At 34.1% G+C, this 20,260-nt stretch overlaps 1 protein-coding gene across 3 annotated transcripts in view; it reads right to left on the reverse strand.

Moving 5' to 3' along the window:
* The window catches only part of LOC149794223 (uncharacterized), an 81,765-nt gene that overhangs the window by 18,461 nt on the left and 43,044 nt on the right, over positions 1-20,260 (reverse strand). For 2 of the 3 annotated variants that reach the window (XM_089968338.1, XM_089968336.1), the window contains exons 3-8: positions 19,439-19,759; positions 18,536-18,669; positions 13,621-13,753; positions 9,431-9,559; positions 6,099-6,164; positions 1,558-1,587 (exon numbers count right to left, since the gene is read on the reverse strand). In XM_089968338.1, the coding sequence (XP_089824464.1) occupies positions 1,558-1,587; positions 6,099-6,164; positions 9,431-9,559; positions 13,621-13,753; positions 18,536-18,669; positions 19,439-19,759 (813 nt within the window). The remainder of the gene's footprint in view (positions 1-1,557; positions 1,588-6,098; positions 6,165-9,430; positions 9,560-13,620; positions 13,754-18,535; positions 18,670-19,438; positions 19,760-20,260) is intronic. The other variant, XM_089968337.1, reaches the window with a different exon arrangement.

A 20,260-nucleotide genomic window follows, 5' to 3' on the forward strand; every position in this document is an offset into this window, starting at 1 on the left:
GAGATTTTGATATGTCCACATTCTCCTGTACATAGATACAAACATACAAACTGACAACAATAAACAATAGTCACAAATGTTCATAATAGTAGCACGTGTCGTTTTATCTGAAGCGAAATGCAATCTGAAATCATTAATAATGTGTACCTGTTTGTAGCATATTTTGAATAATGATGAGTGTCAAACACAATGCAAGTTCAACAATATGCCCAGAATTGAAGACAATAAGGTAAGGCCACCCAAAATACATTAGTAGTATTAAGAATAAAAATTCATGGATTGATATTAACTGGTTCTACGAGAGAAAACGAATATCTCAACATGTTGCCAAACAATCTTTAATAGCATGAAAACTTAATATTAGTTACTGGGTCAAGTAATTTATTGAAACAGCATAACAGTTATAAAATACTTTTGTGTTACCGTCTGAGCTCATCAAAATATGATCATGTGCGACCTCACAAATCACGTGTACAAATGAGCATATGGCATTATTTAACAAATGTATATTAATCAAGTTATGTCAAATCAAATATCGACTATACTAAGGTCAGAACAAATCCGGAGTTCAATGGGTGAGATTATGCCAAATCAAGAGTCCGACAAAATTAATTTTACTTAAATTGTTAAAACATGAAGGCACCAAAATCACTTATGTGAGGAAATAATTATAAGGACACACCTGACAAGCAAAACACTAGTGTCCCATAATTTCGCAAAAGGGCACACAAATATGATCATGTATGCAATAGACTGAAATACAAATTATGCTGATTTCACATGAACAAATATTTATTTAAACTATACATGTCTTTGTAAATTATAAAATGTAATTATAAATTATTTCCTTTTTATAATAGTTTGTTCAATTTGGACCCTTCCGGTATTCTCTATGACACTTTTGAACAAAATACATATTGGCCACTTATACGTGCATCCATCGCCCCAATTTCATCCAAATGTGGTAGCAAGCTCATGGGACCAGCTTGCATCAAATGCCTTTGTCTAGGATGTGGCATTAAAAAATTCTATACAAATTATGTTAGTTTACAACACACTCTACGACACAAAATAGTATTTGAACAAGCAAGAAACCAAGAAATTATATTGTGATGTGATGTGATGTGATTTGGATTTTTAACGTAGCTTTAACTATTTTTCAGTCATATCGCTACGATGTCTGCAATGTGGCAGTTTATAGTGATGTCTAGCACTGGGACATCTTGCCGCAGACATGTAGCATGATGTCCCATCCAGTCACATTATCCTGACACCGGGTCGACCAGTCCTAACACTAAGCTCTTAATGCTGAGCGCCAAGCGAGGCAGCTGTTAGTACCATTTTTGTAAGTCTTTGGTATGACTTTGGTATCGAACCCACGACCTCCAGCATTAGAGGCGGACGCTCTAACCACCGGAGCGGTAGAAATTATATTCACACATAACAAGTACGATCATATGCAATAATCGACTACAAAAGAAAAGATATTTTTTACAGCAAAATATTAACAGAAATACAGAACTCATTAAAAAGAAATGTAAAGAACATTATACTCACCAAAATGGTTCTTCCATAACTGCGGAATTTCTGTAAAACAGATGTTTATTACTTAGAATGTCTCTGATGAAGCACTATTTCTATGAATAACAACTTCATTAACTTTGGAAATGACACCTTGGACAATGCTGAAGAGATAATAAGCACATGAAAATCATGAAAGAAAATCACAAGGATATCATAAGTGTTTATGTTGTTTTGATCATTTGTATTACCCAACCATATTAAATGAAATTAAATCGATACCACATTTGTTACAGTAAATGCAATCAATACCGTTCGTATTCGAACCTATTTCGGACTTGTCATCATTATTATATTAAGGCAAAGGTTCTAGAAAGACAAACATAATAGTCTCAAGAAGTGGAGCAATATAATCCAATCACTTGGCAAATCACACAAAGCATGACGAAAAGTATGGAGATCCTTGCCAGAGATGAATCTTCCCAGAACTGAAGCCGTTAACCTAGATTTAGTTTAGAGAGGATAAACCCAACGTTTGCTGGGTTCAACCAAGCCTCTGTAAAGGAATAGTCAAACATCTACGGGGAATTTAATAAAGAGGGATGCCAAGTAGATCTGCTATGCTCAAACAGATTTATAGCGCATACATGCAAGAATTTGATCACGAGCAAAACCTTACAGGAGTCGCACAATTGCCATATGATTGCTGTACATCATTAGGTAATGACGAATGGTATAAGTAATTTCTCCATGGACCTTTCTAGGGACCCTATTTTACCTGTGATAGGAGATGGAGAAGTAAACTTTGGGGTTGCCTCTTTGACTAATTATGTACTTGGAAGATCACTCAGCATTTATAACGACCTTTCGTCGGTAAAAATAAAATAAGAATAAGGTGCACATAAAGGCCAGTGTCGTACCAATGTATAATATTATGAAGGTCAAGGAGGGATGATATTTAGCACTGTTATCTACCTAGAACCAGCCTGCAAATAAAAAATGAAATGAGACTGGACAGTACAACACAGTAATTTTCATATCAATGTGAAACAAGACGCATTATTAACTATCCGACCTGACTTTTTCTTGGAAACAATTCAGAATATTATGGTAAATTCTCTCGTGGGGGGGGGGTATCTTTTATATGACTATAATAAATGAAATTATTGTTTTCTTAAGTTTTATCACAATTATCATAAATATTAACTTCTAAAAAAATAAACTTTCGGTCTCTAAAGGAATAGCAACTCAGACAATTATATACAACACAACTTCATAATCATTCACAGGACCTGATCATTACAAATATATAACTCGCCAATCTGTTTCTGGATTAATAACACCAACAGTAGTTGATGACAGATTGACATCATGGTATTGATACATAAATATTTTCTTTCACATATGCTCACATTGTGATGAGTAATTTTTCGATGTTTGAAAGATTTGCGCTTTTAGAAGTCATAGCCCATACTTGCTAACGGGTTACCATGTGAAACAAATAAAGGCCTTATACCAGAATACCATCTGTAGAAATGAATATAATGGGGCATTGACTGAATAGATGACACGGCCTATATATCGAGGCACTGCTTATGGCTACAAAATAGTAGCTGTTGAAACAACTCTGTATCTTCTAACAGGAAGCCAGAGTCGGTCTGAGATCAATCATCTGGTGTGGGACTCGAACCCAATACTCCTGCGTATCGGTCAGGTATCACATACCTAAGAATAAATTAATGGCATGCATACAAATGCACAAGATACACATCGAATTCTCTAGTAACCTGGGCTATGGCATTGTTAGAGGTAATTTGTCTCGAAGAGTTACATATCTTTTGTAGAGCATTGAAGGAGGTATATGTGTAGAGAGCAAGTAACAATAATCTCCTTGAACACTTTTCTAATATTTCTTTATAGATTCAATGGTATGCATCAAAGAAAAACACAAACCTGGTCTGATTGTGCCAGTGTCTTTTTTTAGGGTTATATGGCAGAAAACAGAAAAGCCACACACAAGACTGCACAAACAAAAGTACATTTAAGTAGGATTTAGTATGTTTGTCATACCGTTTCAAATCGGGGGAGGTGCAATAAAAATGATTTACCTCTAAATATTTACACTTACAAAGAACTTTCTTGTTGCTTAATGGAAATCCTTGTGCATGGCTAATCTAAGCTAGGTAAGAAACTTTCACGTGTCTTTACATAAATAATGCCCTCCTGTGAAACAAAGAGTCTATCATGATCTAAAGGCATGAGTGATGTGTTTAAAAGCAGGAGGAAACTACTGTGTAGTTTAGAAACTCCGAGCTGCCGACTGCTGAAAGCACATGACCATTTAATACTTGACCTTTATGCAGAAAATGCCTTGGGTAGACACAAGAATGAAGAAACAAATAAGTTGATGCAAATAGATGCTCCTTCCACAGGCTGAGAAGTCCACTGTCTATGCCCTCTAACCTGACACTGAGGAAACATAAAATTGCAAACCGTTCAACTCCGCACTCTGCAATAATCTACACAGAAGTTCTTGCTACAGGTTAGTCCAGAAACCATTCCGGCAAGACCGCATTGCCTTTTCTGAAAAATAATTATTGAGATGTGGAAGGTAAGCATATTGTAGGTCGATGGTGACCGCCCCGTTGCTGGGAGTTAAGGCATTTCTTACTAGTGCCGTAATATCCAGCCTGTAGAGATCCTCACGAAGAAGTCTGTGTAATGCAAATAGTTGATCATCCGCCAGAACCTACTTCCTTTTGCGATAAGAATTTTTTTCTTCAGAGTATATGGTTTAGGATTCTGGAAAATAGAATCCATCTGTTCCGTAATTGCATCAGAATTGCCCGGTGGAAAAGTATAGGGTCTATGCAAGAGGCAGATTTTCCTGGAATAAGAGCTTGTGTCCTTTCTTTATTATAGATGGAATTCATCCATCATTCACTATGCCCAACCCAACCTCAGAAAAGACGGTGATTCAAATACAAACGGAAACTCAAAGAAGAAAGATATCGTGCGGATAAGGCATCGAGTTCCTGTGGCTTCTCTCTCTGAAATTTCCTCCCTTGGGATGGACCATCGACCTAATCAAACCAGTCGATGACTGGGTTAGTACTAACGTCATATTTCCAAAGGCAGATATTGATATCTTACACTCTTTGTTTGGGGAGTGCACTTAAACATTGAACAAATGCGATCTCACTGTCCCAGAGAAGGACTATGTTGTATTTGGTTTATGAATATCATGTCTTTCTTTACATATCAATGCATCTACTTTAGCAAGGTCCCACACCTTGTCTGACCAGACAAATCCGACTAGACACCCACACATCCTTGGCATGTATTACATACTTGACAGGTAGGCTGTGTATACCATGCGGAATACGTATGCACACGTTTTTCCATAATCGCCAGTGATATTGCTAGAATCAGACAACCACGAAAACTAACCAATATTGGTCTTGACATTACACATTGATTGCTTGAGACCTGAAGTCAATTGCAATCTAAAATCAGTAGTTCTTTACGTGATGTTATGGTATTGATGAATGTGACTAGGCAGTGGGACCTGTTGTCAAAAGTAATGGAGGATCAACAATAGTTCGCTAGAATAATTAATACAATTAATTGTGTTAACAAATGAAAATAATATTATCAACCACAAAAATGAATGGATTCATGTCATCTCGCTCTGTATGAAGAAACGTGGTATGCGAGCTGTTATCAACCAAGATTTATTATTAGCAATACGTAACCTTATTATGGATGCCATGATCTCAACAAAACATCAAAATAGTTATCATTAACTGTTGTGCGACCACCCGGTCACATTTAAAGAATATGATGCTGGTGCGCGAATCTCTAGGTTAAGTCTACATATCACCATGTGACATTCTTTAAAGAATTTTCATTAATCAACTAGCTGCAAAATTAAATGTTGACTAAAGACCATACCACATTATGAACTCAGCTGAGACTATGCATACACTAGAGTCTAGCAAAAACAATTACAATTTGAAAACGATAAAAATAGGTTTATTTGTTAAACACCCGAATCACTGTCGGGCAACTATTTTGATATTGTATGCAACACACTGACTGATAACATATTACCAATATCAAATAGTATATATTGTTATGACAATTATATAAGTATTTCTTTATAGGTCATAACATATATATCTTCTTATGTCACCTGCCTCAAATCTGAGCGAACTTGTGTTTAAAAAACATGTTTTGAATATACTACACACTGACAACCCTGAGTTTGCCTCCTTGTACAATGTTCACCTATATTTAGAAAGAAACTGTTTAGTTCAGCTTATACCTAACTGATAGGTTTGTTTAAGATGGGTGATTATAACAGATTATAAAATATAGTATTTGCCAGAATACAATACAGCAACGATGCCAAAATGTACCGATATACCAAATAAGAAGCCAATATAGATATGAATATATATTAAATAAAAGCAAATGAATAGTCAAGTCTGATACATTAGTCATGGAACTGATGCGGAAGGGGCAAACTAGATATTTGGATAGTAAAAGACAATGGTAAAGTACATAAGTTTTACCTAACTGGCGTGTTCCTGACTGAGGTATTTCCAGCAATCGCACGGTTTGTTCTCCATTAAAAGTTCCTGCAACAAAGAAGAGGTAATTACTGAGAACGTTGACAATGCCAAACAGAATATAGTTATATCACCTTAATAATTTGTTTGGCAATTAAAACTTGGTTGAAAAGTGTTTTGATTCAGACTGATATGATAATTGTTTATTGTGTTTGGCTATGTTTACTGCAATACCAACTAAATCAAACTATGTCAATACAGCATAAATATTCCGCAGAGCTTCTTTAAATTAAATTGACCAAATACCTTCCGGATATAACACTATTTCAAATTTTTGATCAGAATTCTATTAAATACACAGACGCTAGTGTGGAAGCAAGAATACAGTCTCAAGAGGTGTAACATTCAACCGTCAAGTCATGCAGACCATGATGAGAAGCATGGGAATTATATCCAACGGAGGACTTCCCTTGAAGTGAAGGATATATGCTCCATTTATAATAGACGGCTCACCCATGACTTAATATGATCAACAAAATCCTCTGAATAGGGCTAGTAGAATAAATGCAAGAACTGATGCGAGAGAGAGGATCCACAGGAGTGGGAGCTAGTTTCTAGGTCTGGGTCCACCTTTATAGAGAAGCGCAAAAAACAATTTGTCCTAGGACTTCCTAGCGACGATCTCCAAACTCCACTTTACAAAGTTGAGGTATAAATGTGGCATGTTTTTTGATTGATACTTTGTTTTTAACAAAACATATCGCTGATGATAATGTGGTTGAACGCGTTTCCTGACAAGATTTGAAGAGCTAAGTGAGAATGCGATAGACCGGTACTGTTGGTCCCAAATATATTGAGGTACCATGGAGGGAATGAGCCCTTTGACTTCAAAGGACCAGCCTGAAGACAGTTCACGGAGAACGTTTTTCATTCTTATGAATGTTAGAAGATTCTGCAATAAGCTGCTCTCGATGTAATCTGATATTGTTTCTTCCGTTTAATTAAATCATCCACAGTCATCCGACTAAGCTTGCTTAGTCAGACGTATGCTAAGGTAAAAACGTTGATATTTCAGTACTGATTGTTATGGCGTCTGCGTCTATAACCTTATCACATTTTGGCTAAGCCAGAGTCAAGGCTACTATCCAACGTATTCTTAGCTTGAACAGTCCAACCGCTAAATAATGTGGATTAACCCTCTTATTCCAGGACTAAGTCATGTCAAATGATATAATTTTTTGTATGAACAATGTCGAAAAATTTCATTAAGTACGTTTTAAATAATTCAAATATAGTGACTCTAATCGTAGATACAGAAAACCTTCGATTATACATAAATGCTGAGTATTTGGATTATTCGCTTATACGGACAACGAATGTACGCCTCGAAATTTGAACATTAATTCCTTGTTTTGTTTGTGACCAATATTATATTATCCTTACCATTGATTGTCTCGACAAAGAGTTTTGATAGCCAACGTGTCTTGGTCTGTATTAAAACTTGAATCTTTTACCAAACTTAAACCTTTATAATTTATGTGAAATTTTAAATTTACTTTACACTAATTCTGATCCATTCTAAAATTGATTGCTGTTTTCTAGGGTGTAAAAGTATTTAGAGATTTTATATTCTACAAACAATATTAATAAATTACCTCAAAATGTTAGCATTACTATATTATAGATGTTTCGCTCTCACTTTACTAAATATATAACAAACAATGACAAGAATTAATTCCTAATCTATCTACATTCACAAAAGTTCGATTGCTCTGTTGAAAAGAGCATCTTAATAGTAGGTGCTTATAATTATAAATTCTTCATCAAATCTAATTGAACGACAGCAAAATCATATTGGTTAAAATGCGCAGTTTAAGGTCAAGCGCAGTGAATAGTAACTAGGACATGTATATCTACCTGCAAGCCATGGACCAGGCAGTGATATAGGTGTTAAGTACATTCAGAACTCTCATCTCTGTGGCAGGCGCACTTTGGAGTAGCAGTAAGCAGTCCAAAAAGTGCACATGTCAAATCATCGCATCCATATACAATGCATGTAACCTTCAGACGAATAATGCATTAGGCAAAGTTTAAAAGCCAACTTCATCTCCTGTTACACCCAGTCACACTCAATAAACTACCAACATACAGATGGTTCTCACTGCGGTAGCAGTGTAAAAGATAGATCTGGCTTGTGTGCCCTCCGCGAAATAGGATACTAATTAGGTGCAAATTAGAACAACTCCACGGTTCTAGCGAATCATTTTCCCAAATGCAAGGAATACAGATCATGCAATACGATTATTGACAACAAGACATTGACTTTGAGCTTTTACTCAATTACTGATGTGGAAACGATTTCAAGCAGTATCACAATAAGCATTTATATTCTTTAAGAAATAGACTACTTGAAAAGGAATCATTCAAGTATTGGTAACAATCTAGATCCATAAGTATCATCACATAAACTTTCTTACAAGTCGAGTCCTACTGCAAACTACACAAACGGAGATATGCCATCACATAATACGCCGGCATATCTTGGTTGAAGCAGTACGTTATGAGCAATAAGTAGAGCAGCCAACACAGGTACTCATCTACCGGAGCATTATGCGAGGTCAGAACTGGGTCTAGGTTGTGTTCAGATGGACTACTTGTAGTATATATCGTAAGTACTATGCACAGTATTACAGGTCATTATTGTTTACAGTTATCCAGTATTTAGGCATTACCATTTTCAATGTTTTATTCATTCGTTTGTTTATTTTTTAGAAAGAAAATGAACTTCTCGGTAAATATTCCTAGTTTTGAAAGGAGTTTAATTATGATTCATAATAGAGAAGCCATTATAAAGTACAACATTTAATTATACAATAAGACTTTAGTGAATCATGGAGAACATAATTATTGAATAATCATTTAAGTCTTCTGAATGCATCAAACATTTTGTGTCTAAGCATGAACGTTTGCTAAACTTTTGAGTTATCTTTACATTCTGGTCCCTTCCAAAAATGCCCACGTACTTTACCATTGAATTTGCCGTTTGTAATCATATTATCAGGGAATATAAATGAGTGAGAACTTCGCAAAGTATAAATTAATTTCAAGGTAGAATCAAATTCTGAACGTGACAGCCATTAATAATAGTATTTCACTCCTGCATGACCTGTGCGACTTTGACTTTAGATGGACCGTTTACTACAACATCTTTATTTTAATTCTTTGTAATGATTTTCTATTAAATTCATAATAATACGGACTTGTGAAGAATATATAATACCATACACAAAACATATATACAATATTTTACTGACCTGGAATAAACTATAACTTACTTCTGCGAATTATTTGGATGTATCTCAGACTCACAGCTATGGCCCAAATGAATAGGATAACCGAGACAATGCTAACTGCGATCAAAGCCACCGTGTTACATGTCTCCGATGTTATTGTTGGACTGTTACCTGTAAAATATCACAGGATATATATATATATATATATATATATATATATATATATATATATATATATATATATATATATATATATATATATATATATATATATATATATATATATATATATATATATATATGATTTGACAAGTGGAAAATAATAAATACGTACAGTTTGGCACATACACAAATATCAATATCAAACTTTGTGAATTTGCGTATTCTATAAGAAATAGGGAATGGTGAGTTTTGGAATAAAGCAATCTTATTGTGGGTGACTAAGTTGTTTAGGTCTTTTTGAAGATATTGGGGTGTGGCGGCTGGGCGTTGTTATCTATGATCTATGGTAATTCATTATTCGCTTCTAGTTTAACATCTAGGACAAGTGTCACTGCCAGAAACTAAGATAAAGCATTTACGTTATAGGGGAATGTTTTGGAAAGTATGCAAATATGTTTGAAAGTGCAAGTAGTTGCCACACGGTATCAGTAATGATGATCGTGTTTTCAGGCGCACCTTTCAGTGTTTATCCCTGCTGACATGGTTACTCATAGAAGAATAAGACGATTATTTTATTTAAGCATATATTATTATCTTTATTTCAATTATGTGTGTTTCGTTAAAATTTAGCGTTTGGTCGATTATAATTAAGCACGTCTCTACCATGGAGTCGTATGAACTTAAGTTAACGATAAAATAGAGTACTACCTTTATGAACATAAATCGTATTTTATCTGCGTTGAGATATATCTTTATGGCTCCATGAGGCTCAGATAAGAATATAACATGTACTTATGATAAGACTTTCACCTCAATATGTAAAATGGGTTTCATTACTTAAATAGTCAGATATTTAAGAATGCTATATAGAGCGTACAGTGATATATTCTGCTGAATGTCTTAAATGAGTAAAGTAGCCGTTTTAATTGACCACTATAAATTGTTATTTAAATGCTAATCAGAAGTTGAAACGAGAGCATAATAGAAATGTATGACATTGTAGAATACGTCAAATTGCGTGCACATTTGCATTTTGATAATCAAATGGATCGAAGGCATCCAGATTTTATATAGTAGAATATATTACCAAAGTACAGCTAGCTACAAAGTGTGAGCATGGCGCAAATACAAATTCTCTCAGTGCCTCGACACCTCATAGTTACTTCACATGTCTACTATAAAGCAGTATGTGCTATTTCAATAGTACTTTTAAGAAAAGTATGAGGCAAAACACTTCCGTATAACTAAGGAGGTATCATATCCCACCCGGCATTGTCTCCACAAGTGCTAGACCTTTCGAGTTTGTCACTATGTAGCATATGCAAATTATATATATCATACATATATATTATCCTCTCGTTTCAACTTCTGATTGGCGTTCCTATACTTACTGCCATTAAATAGTGAAAAGACAAACAGAAAACACTCAGATCATCGTTTAATCAGGCTTAGCATCTTCACCATAATTACATATAGAAATATTTGGAAGCTATATGGGGTTTAACGGTTAGTATCTCCCCTTGAAAACACCAGACGGCATATCGGTGCAACTCACTTCCGTATAGTACAGTCAATTAAGATGGCAGATGTAGATCAAGAAAATGTAACAGACCGCTCACATTATGCAAGCAGGATCGATATCTCATTTTCTTATGAAAGGAACTTATATCAATGTGTGTTCGCATACGTAGATTACATAAACATACTTCTGGTAAAAAAAGAGTATTAAATGATCGATTATTTTTACATCTTTTATATTTTGTCACTAACTTGCGCTGCTCCCAGCTTTCAAATAAATATTGTTTGCCCATTTCAGAACTTCGTTATCTTTCCATTACTACCTTATGCTCTAGTTTGTATTACTTGATTTGATTGTGCGAAAATGTATCGCTGCGTAAAAAGTTCTTGCAATTTATCTTGGTTGAAGAATTATGAAAATGTGTTTATTTTGTACAGCTTCAATCGTAGCAGTTAATGGAGGTTGAAGGACAACGAAAAAAATTCTAACTTCTTAAGGTTCTTTTATTTTGATTTAGACTGTTGCTTTTCTATTAATGTTCATTATATTTTTTATGAAATAACTTGAGTTTTTTTTCTTCAAAATGCACAAATGTCAACCAGGCTTGAATAGACAGGCGCATGTACGAGTCTCCTTGATAATTATTTTAATTTTATTTCCTTGGCTTTTCTATTAATGTTCATTATACTTTTCAATAATCCTTGATGATTATTCTAATTTTATTTCCTTGAACGGTTGGAAATTTTAGAGTATACAATTTGGAAAAATGTCGATGTTAGACGCACTATGCATGTATAGGACATTTGTGGCTCTCACCTATCTGCCTGTCTGTCTGTATATATGTCTGTCTCCTTTCATCTGGTGCATGGGTATGTATATCCTCAAACGAACGTGTGTTCGCATACGTAGATTACATAAACATACTTCTGGTTAAAAACGAGTATAAAATGATGCTACGTTAGAAAGAGTGAATGACAGATAAAGACTATAAATATGAATATTTGTAGTGTCCATTTATTATTGACTTGTAGAGCATATTCTTACAAGCTGTCACTTTTTTAAATCATACTGTTTGCAATTTTACATCCGGTCACGTGGATCAATATTGATTTAAAATGCGAACCAAAGTAATTTGACGGAATCTGTGAAATAACTGGATCTTTAAAACTTACATATTTGATGCAAGGAGAGTTAAACAGAAATAAACTAATTTTAAGCAGGCTGTTCCAGATGAATTTGCTGGTGGCAATCAGAAATTTTGTCTACAGACCCAGAACATTTGAGAGTTATTACGTGTCAGTATAAGCAAAGAAAAATCATGCTGAAAATTATTTCATGTACCGTCCAATACTTGATGTTTTAAAATTCAAAAAGAAAATGAAAAACAATCATTGAGCATGTTAATTAATCTGAATATTGTACGATATTTATACCCAAATATGAATAAATATTCCGTCTGTATTAATTACACTCCTTTATCGTTATGATAGCTAATGTAAGTATTGCTTTGTTAAGTTCCTCTGAATACATTAAAATACTCTGTTCCATTTATTTTAAAAATAAAAAAAAATTCTGGTTTAAAAAATTCAGCATTACAAATGAACTGATGCATCGAATTCGTGTTATAATTTTCTTATCGAACTTGTGTTATAGCTTTCTTAACTCGTGTTATAAACGAACTATTAGCCTTGCGAAAGTAACTGAGAAAGAAGGATATATCAACATATAAAAATGCAAATTGTTGAGCTTGTTTTCGTTAAAGTTCTATAACTAAAAATGTGCAATAAATGTTTAAATCGGAGAGCAGAGTGAAATATTCCTATAAATGTATCTGAAATTATGGATAATAAATCTATATTATCAGGTATGGATAGTGTATTTATTTTAATTATTTGATATCCTTTAGGTATGGAAAGTAAATGCTATTGAATTATCTGATATAATTTAAGTATGGACACTGAATCTTATTAGCTGATTTAATGTCTATAATTATTCTCCTAGTATGAACAAAAGATGTTTAACACATATAATGGATTAATTGGTTTAACCATAATGATCTGTAATACATCTAAGATACCTTCCTTTGTTCTCTATGTTTCGCTAACCAAGTGTAAAACGGTGAACCATCCATAACTGGAAATTTTTTGTGGACATGCACATTGGAGCTGAGAACGTTAATTTTATGTGCTACGATCAGTAACTCCGTTGCAACCGTGAAACCCCCTTTATTATGCTAATCATATAATCACAAAATACAATGAGAAAATGTCTCAAAGGCTGGTACAACCTATACTAGTATACCAACACGCTCAAACCTTGATATCAAGGCGATGTGACTGACTGATTCTTTGTTCTTATTTACTTTTTATGAAATGATTCCTTCCTTAATTAATCCGTCAAATCCCATATCAGCATTTTAATTGACAATGTTTACTAATTTAGTTATGTTTGCTCAAGTTAGATATTTTACGTATTGCTGTGTTTATTTTACCTCCAGGCATAAATACTGTGACATTACAGTGTGATAGAACTTAAGTTAAATAAGCCTTACTTCTTTCTATAGTAAATGTCGAACAGTAGTCCTCTGGCGTTAAGTTTGTCGCACAATCTAAGGCAGGACCTTTAATGCAGGCAGAATATTCACCGGCCTCCTTTCCTTGAGATAGCTTCAATATTGCTTCGTTCTGAAATAGAACATAGTTATAAAGTATTAGTTTCGTCGTTGTAACTGTTGAAGCAAAATTGCAATGTAGTATCATTTGATCGCCGCGTAACATTAAATAAAATAGAGTTATTAATGCTGACATTTTACAGAACACGTTTCATACTAAATCTCATATTTGCTCCAGTGCGTTTATTTGTTTTTCCCGTTGTTTGTGCTTATTGTTTTTCATTAGCAGTTGTTTTTTTTATCATTCGCAGGCATTTTATACACTGACAAATTCCATAAATCTAATAATCAGCCAGTGTTTCTTTCAAACTATTCTTAAACAAATACAGCTTAAATGAACGTTGTTACATACCAAAGCATCAACAAAATATTGCTTAACGGAGCAATTATTGGACAATATGAAGGACATACGGTAAATTCAAATCCAACGGGAAATAACCTTCTTGATAGTATTTTGTCAGAAATAAACACATATTTAAAGTATTAGCTGCAACTATCACTTGTTATATGCATTTAAATATGCATTTTATAACAACATATTTCATAGCTAATTTGTAGCCATTAGTTTTGAAGATAATTATTACTTTTATGGCACAATGTTTACCGGGACCTGAGTTTAGGACATTGGTTTCGGCTAGGAAAGCCATGGTCTACTGATATTTTCATGCTATTTTTAAACTTTATCTTCTTTAAAAGTTTGAATGTTCTAGAAATGAACATTTTGTCCTGTTCCTGTTTTTATTGTGTCGTTGGTTTTTATATTAAGGATGTTTACATTAGAAGTATTTATTCATGTCTTAAACTATTTGGCAGACACATTCATTTAGATGTGTTTTATTCAAATTTTAGGGGCTTTATATATTTCAATCATTTATTGGAATTACAAAGCGCTCATTGATACTTTAGTGACTAAATCAATATTTTGAGATTATTGCCAATTCATTTAGATACATTTTTGATTATACAATTGTGGTAACCCATGACTCTTAATTAATCAACACGATTCCAGGATGTTGGTACATCAACACATTTAAGATTGTAATTCAATTGGAACACCCTGAAATGCATTCGGCATTAATCTAATACTTTTGTACGTTTAGGATTATGTGGGAATTTATTCGTAATATTGGAAGTTCTTTTGAAATTTTCACTTTTGTATTCCAGTGATATAAATTATTTGTTGAAGTTTGCTGAACCTGTTGGTTTTCGTTCGTTTGTGTTACTTAGTTTAACACAATAGAGTCGCAACACTGGAATGATAAATCTGATTCCATAACACATAAGGAGATGCCAGCACGAAGTAAAGGATTTAATATTTCATTTATTTTATTCCTTTTCCAAACCCATACAACATTAAGCCGACGTGTAATTCAGTATTAGATTGTATGCTTTAACCATTCTCAGATTCGATCAAAGCGAGGCATTGTTTCCAGGTGTCATTATTTTTGAAAGAATGTGATTGAACCAATTCCCCGTTTCAACATTGCTCCACTTAGAAAACAGGGTGGTACTAAGCAAAAATAAAAGCGAGTTGAGGTAAATGTAAATATAAATGTTGAAAGAGTAGCGTGATATAACAATACCATGTATACAAAGTCGAAAAGATTCTTTTCAAAAAGCTTCAAATTCAAGATTACATTTCAAAGACAATGTCATATAAATGTATATTTTGACTCTGTGCATATTACATATTTCGTTATCAAATTAAAAAGTCACACCAAAGTCAGTCAGGTAATGGTACTAAAATTGGCAAATATTAGCTAATGCTAGAATGTTTCATTTGCTAATAAAAGTTCATGAAATCTCATGGAAGTTCAAATATTAAGCAAGTGTCAGATGCCCTGTGATGACCATGTATTCAATACATGTGCCAAACAGAGATGTCACAAGTGTATCCACACTACAAAATAACGGTTTATTTAACGCTATAAGGCAATTAAACAATTTGTGTTCATCCCTACAAAAACAAATGCTAGAATGCCGAGCTTTCACTCAGCCCTATGTTAATGTTCACAGTCCAAAAGTTCCAAACGTTCCAGTCAAATGCAGTAACATATTTATTTATAATCAGTCATTTATATGCCATTCACATTCTCTTGTCGTTAAAATTGAAAAGTTACAATAAATACTCCACACATTTAACAGAATAAAGATAAACCTCAGAATATTCATTACCATATTTTCTCCATTATTGTAATCTTACACAGATATTATTACTAATAACGACAATAACATATTTAAAATCCCTAAATCATTATACAATAGCAATTTCAATAACTTCAATACAGAAAATAGTATTATAGCATTCATGCCATTGAATGATTGGTACCATCACGTTTATAAACTACTTTCTCTAACACTGCAGAAATAGAGAAATTAAATAATTAAAATAGACTCGTGAATTTTATGTTATTTTGAATACGAATCAGTAACACATGAATTCGTGAGAAAATATTGAAGTTAAAATTGTTTTCAAAATAATTTAGCAGGCAGCGTCATCTACTGTGAATGCACTAGTGATACAGTGCCGAAAATATGATTTACATACGCCGCTCTAAGTAAACACATACACGCATAATCACGCACATACACACAACGTAGCATTGAAAATATTTGCTACACGATTATTGAATTAGAAGAAGTAGGAAACTAAAATACTGACATTTAAAGATGACAATTTGCAAACGAACAAAAAGGTGAATCGAACAAAATAAAACATTAAAATGGACAAAGGCAATTTTATTTAGCTGAAATAATCGGAAGGAAACTTCAGTAAATATCGAATCAGTACCTTATCTAAACGTGTGATGACACCAGACTTGTTATTTCGCTGTTCGTTTGTAATATGTCACGTTCCTCGCCCCCCCCCCCCCTGCGCCCGTGTTTAAATGTAATTGGAGAGTAACGATTCACGTTAATACACTCTCGTACAGTAGCAATACTTATGGGATTCATTGGTGCAACTGTCTGTAAGCACAGGTCGCTGCAAAAATAATGTTTTGCAGTCTCTTTGTTTTCCTACGCACAATTACTTTTTCATCAGCTTGTCATATTAAATGGATAACGCATATCACGTCATATATTACAAGGAGAGGGAGGTAAAGAATAACATAAGTGTCATAAAGAATTATTTACATAACCTGTAATCTGTTAAAAAATATCTCAACCTTTTCTTTCTTGCTTATATGAGCGTTAAAGTCAAAATAATCGGTTTTATAAATATTGTTTTGCAATATTTTCATGTTTGTAGATATCGATACACGCATGATGACTCATTATTAAGGGAAGCAAGCAACGGTCTCAGAATGTATTGATGTCCCTTTTTGTTTCCTATGCTTCCAAAGACACCAAGACAACGGCCGTTGTCAGCTAAATGGTATCTAAACGCGCTAATGCTACAGTACGTTTCTGAAGTTCCTAATGACCACTAAAAACTGATCTTTATCTAGTTTCACATTTGTCTGTCTCATCAGCAAACGTGCCCCAGTGGAAGGCTAGCATTTCTCGCCATGCACAACGAGACATGTCTCATACCCTAACACAAAAGTTCATTCATATCTACTAACAGCATAGGGATGGTCCATCTTATGAAACATATTTATTCCATCAAATGTCTCGTGAATAATATACACGATGATGTCTGCTCCTAGGAACTAGCTAAATACGCGGCTTGAGAAATATCTTCCAACACCAATTGCCTATAATGAAAAAATAATCACTAAATCCTAAAAAAGCCATAAACATACGTAAATTATAGAACAAAATAAAGAACACTTACTCTGTTTCCATTACACTATTTCCTATCAGATTAAACACTAACATATTGGAGTCATCTCCTTGAAATAAAAGATAGTGAAGTAACGATTGAATAGCTTGAATAAAATAATAAAGCTCAAACATCTGTTTCGTTGTATTTAAAACCTCCTATGCGACTTATTTCAGCATCTGCATAATGTCATTAAAATAATTACGGCGACAAAGATGATGCCCACTATATATACACAGTTCTGATGCAATTAATTTTAAATAAAATATATATTTCATATATTTTGTTATGTATTGCGGTTTACACATCCAGGTAAATGTTATAAACTTGTGCAATCAAATGTATAGTAGAGATTGTTAAACAGTATTGTTCATGTCTAAGAAATCATTACTCGCAAATAATGATTTTCGTTTACCTCGTCCTAATGATTATAGAAAATAGCATGTGTTCATGCAAAAAAGGTAAACACTGAGGTTATTTGCCTTGTTTTATAGATTGCCTTTTGAAATTTTACCAAGTCTTTAATACCATCACACTCCATCAACCGAACAGTCTACTCAGATACTCTCTCACTCTGCCTCCCTCTCTCTCTCTCTCTGTCTCGTTTCCCCCCTTTCTCTCAAAAATAAACGTCATGCCAGGGTGCTATCAAGTGAGAACTAAGGTGTGAAGCGGAAATTTGAGTCTTTCAACGTCATAGGAATTAGGATGATTTAAGTTAGGAATCAGAACATAACCTGTAAATGAAACTCGAAGCGACCAAGTTTACTACAGAAAAGCGTACATTTTTCCTTTCTTTAGGCAACAAAATATGAGCACTGTTCTTTAAGTGAGAAATAATGCAATATTTAATTAGAAAGTGATGGTACGTCGGAGATGAAGAATTTATATTTAAAACTGTATTAAGTAGGCAAATGTATTTAATCATCATACAAATGAGAAAAGTAATTGCACATATCCACCGAACTAACGTTGATGGTATTGCTGAATAGACAGAAAAATACGTAAGGGTTGAATGAATTTACTTACTGTGTTGGCAACTGCATCATCACCCTTCCAGTATGGAATCGCTACAGGAATGCCACAATCATCAGCTTTCAGTCTGGCAATGAGACTGTTTCCTAATTTCTCTATCATCGGCTTGCAAACCTCCTTTGGTGCGACTGTCGATGTTAGACATATAATATTCTAGTTATCACATTAATATTTATATGTGCAAAGATTCATACCAATAAAAATGTTCTGAACTTCAAAGCATCATATTTATTTGTGTTAGTATGAGAAGCTTGTTTCAGTTTCATGTCTTCAAAGAAACTGGATAAGCACCACATGATCATGGTGTAGGTAAGTTTGAGCATATAGTTCCAAAGCTATAAATACATGTCATGCAATGGACTAACTTAAGTGCCCGTTTCCTAGAATACTTTACTTGGTGTCCGCTCAAGAGTATTACAAATTGCAATTGTGTACAAGATATGAGTACATTTTAGAATGTATTTTGCGATTTGTTTCTTTTTCATTTATACCGTGCTGGCAATATCCTATACGACATCAATTATATAGAGTCGTAATACAAATCACAGTGTGGTCTGGACAGGATATCATTTTAATTATTATTTTGTGAAAATGTATGCAGCGCCGGCCTTAGGCCGACTGGACCGATTTGGCCCAATCGGGCCCGCCCTCACAGGTGCCCCACCCGTAATTAATTTTTAAAAAACTTGTTTTAAAATTTATTTCCAGACGCAGTGATCACAGTTGGCCTTGCATTTAAATCCAGAGGCCGTTCTCGTTACTTACAGAATATGAATGCAATCCTAAAACAAGTATATGAAAACGATTTTGTCGTGGAACGAACAACTTGTATTGAATGGTTTTATTATAGAAATTGTGAAATATGCTAGGACTGCGCGAATACAATTGAATACTCACCCATTACATGTAGCTGTACTTCGTATATCGTTGGTAATTGATCCACTTTAGAGGTAGCGACATATTTTGCCTGATCGAAATGATGGAAGTCGTTCATAGTTATAGTTCCATTTTGGTCCAAAAACACCCGACCATTGTAGTTCTGTGAAATAGTTGTATTTAGGGTGCAGTTTTGATATGACCACATGGCAATCTCTGTATTTCTTTCACCATTTCTGCTAAGGGTAACAACTGCATTGCAAGGATTGAATTTAATGTTTTGAAACACTTGGACAGGATATCCTGGGCAAACATATTTCTGAGTAGTTCCTGCACCTGAAACTGATGAGTTCATAGCATATAATCGGTATACGTCATGAGATGATTGTCCTCCATCTCCTATACTACTACTACTACTACTATTACTACTACTACTACTACTACTACTGTTAATATAATAATAACGGCATCAACAAATAGCCGTACATACAGATGATTTGTTATTACCGTAACCCACCATTATGAAAGTTGGCGTACGTTGAAACCGGAAAAGTCTAGACTGACAGGCTGTGTATAGTTCAGCAGTGTACACCAGTCCCCATTTCACTTTTGTTATGAGGCAGAACAAGACATCAGACATATAAAATAATAGCAAATTCTATACTGAAATGGAATACAACCTATTTGCAACGTACATGATGGGGTTTCGGCGACAGTTGTGTGGCAAAATGAACAACAAATATGTTAGTCAATATTAGGGCAAAAGGTTGTGAAGACCGTGTTGGCGTGGAATTACGACAAAATAGACTTACACACAGATCGACCGTCGTAATTTTGTAAAGT

This window comes from Sinohyriopsis cumingii, chromosome 8 (assembly GCF_028554795.1).
Source record: "Sinohyriopsis cumingii isolate HCF-2022 chromosome 8, ASM2855479v2, whole genome shotgun sequence".
In the NCBI taxonomy this organism is placed as follows: Eukaryota; Metazoa; Mollusca; class Bivalvia; order Unionida; family Unionidae; genus Sinohyriopsis; species Sinohyriopsis cumingii.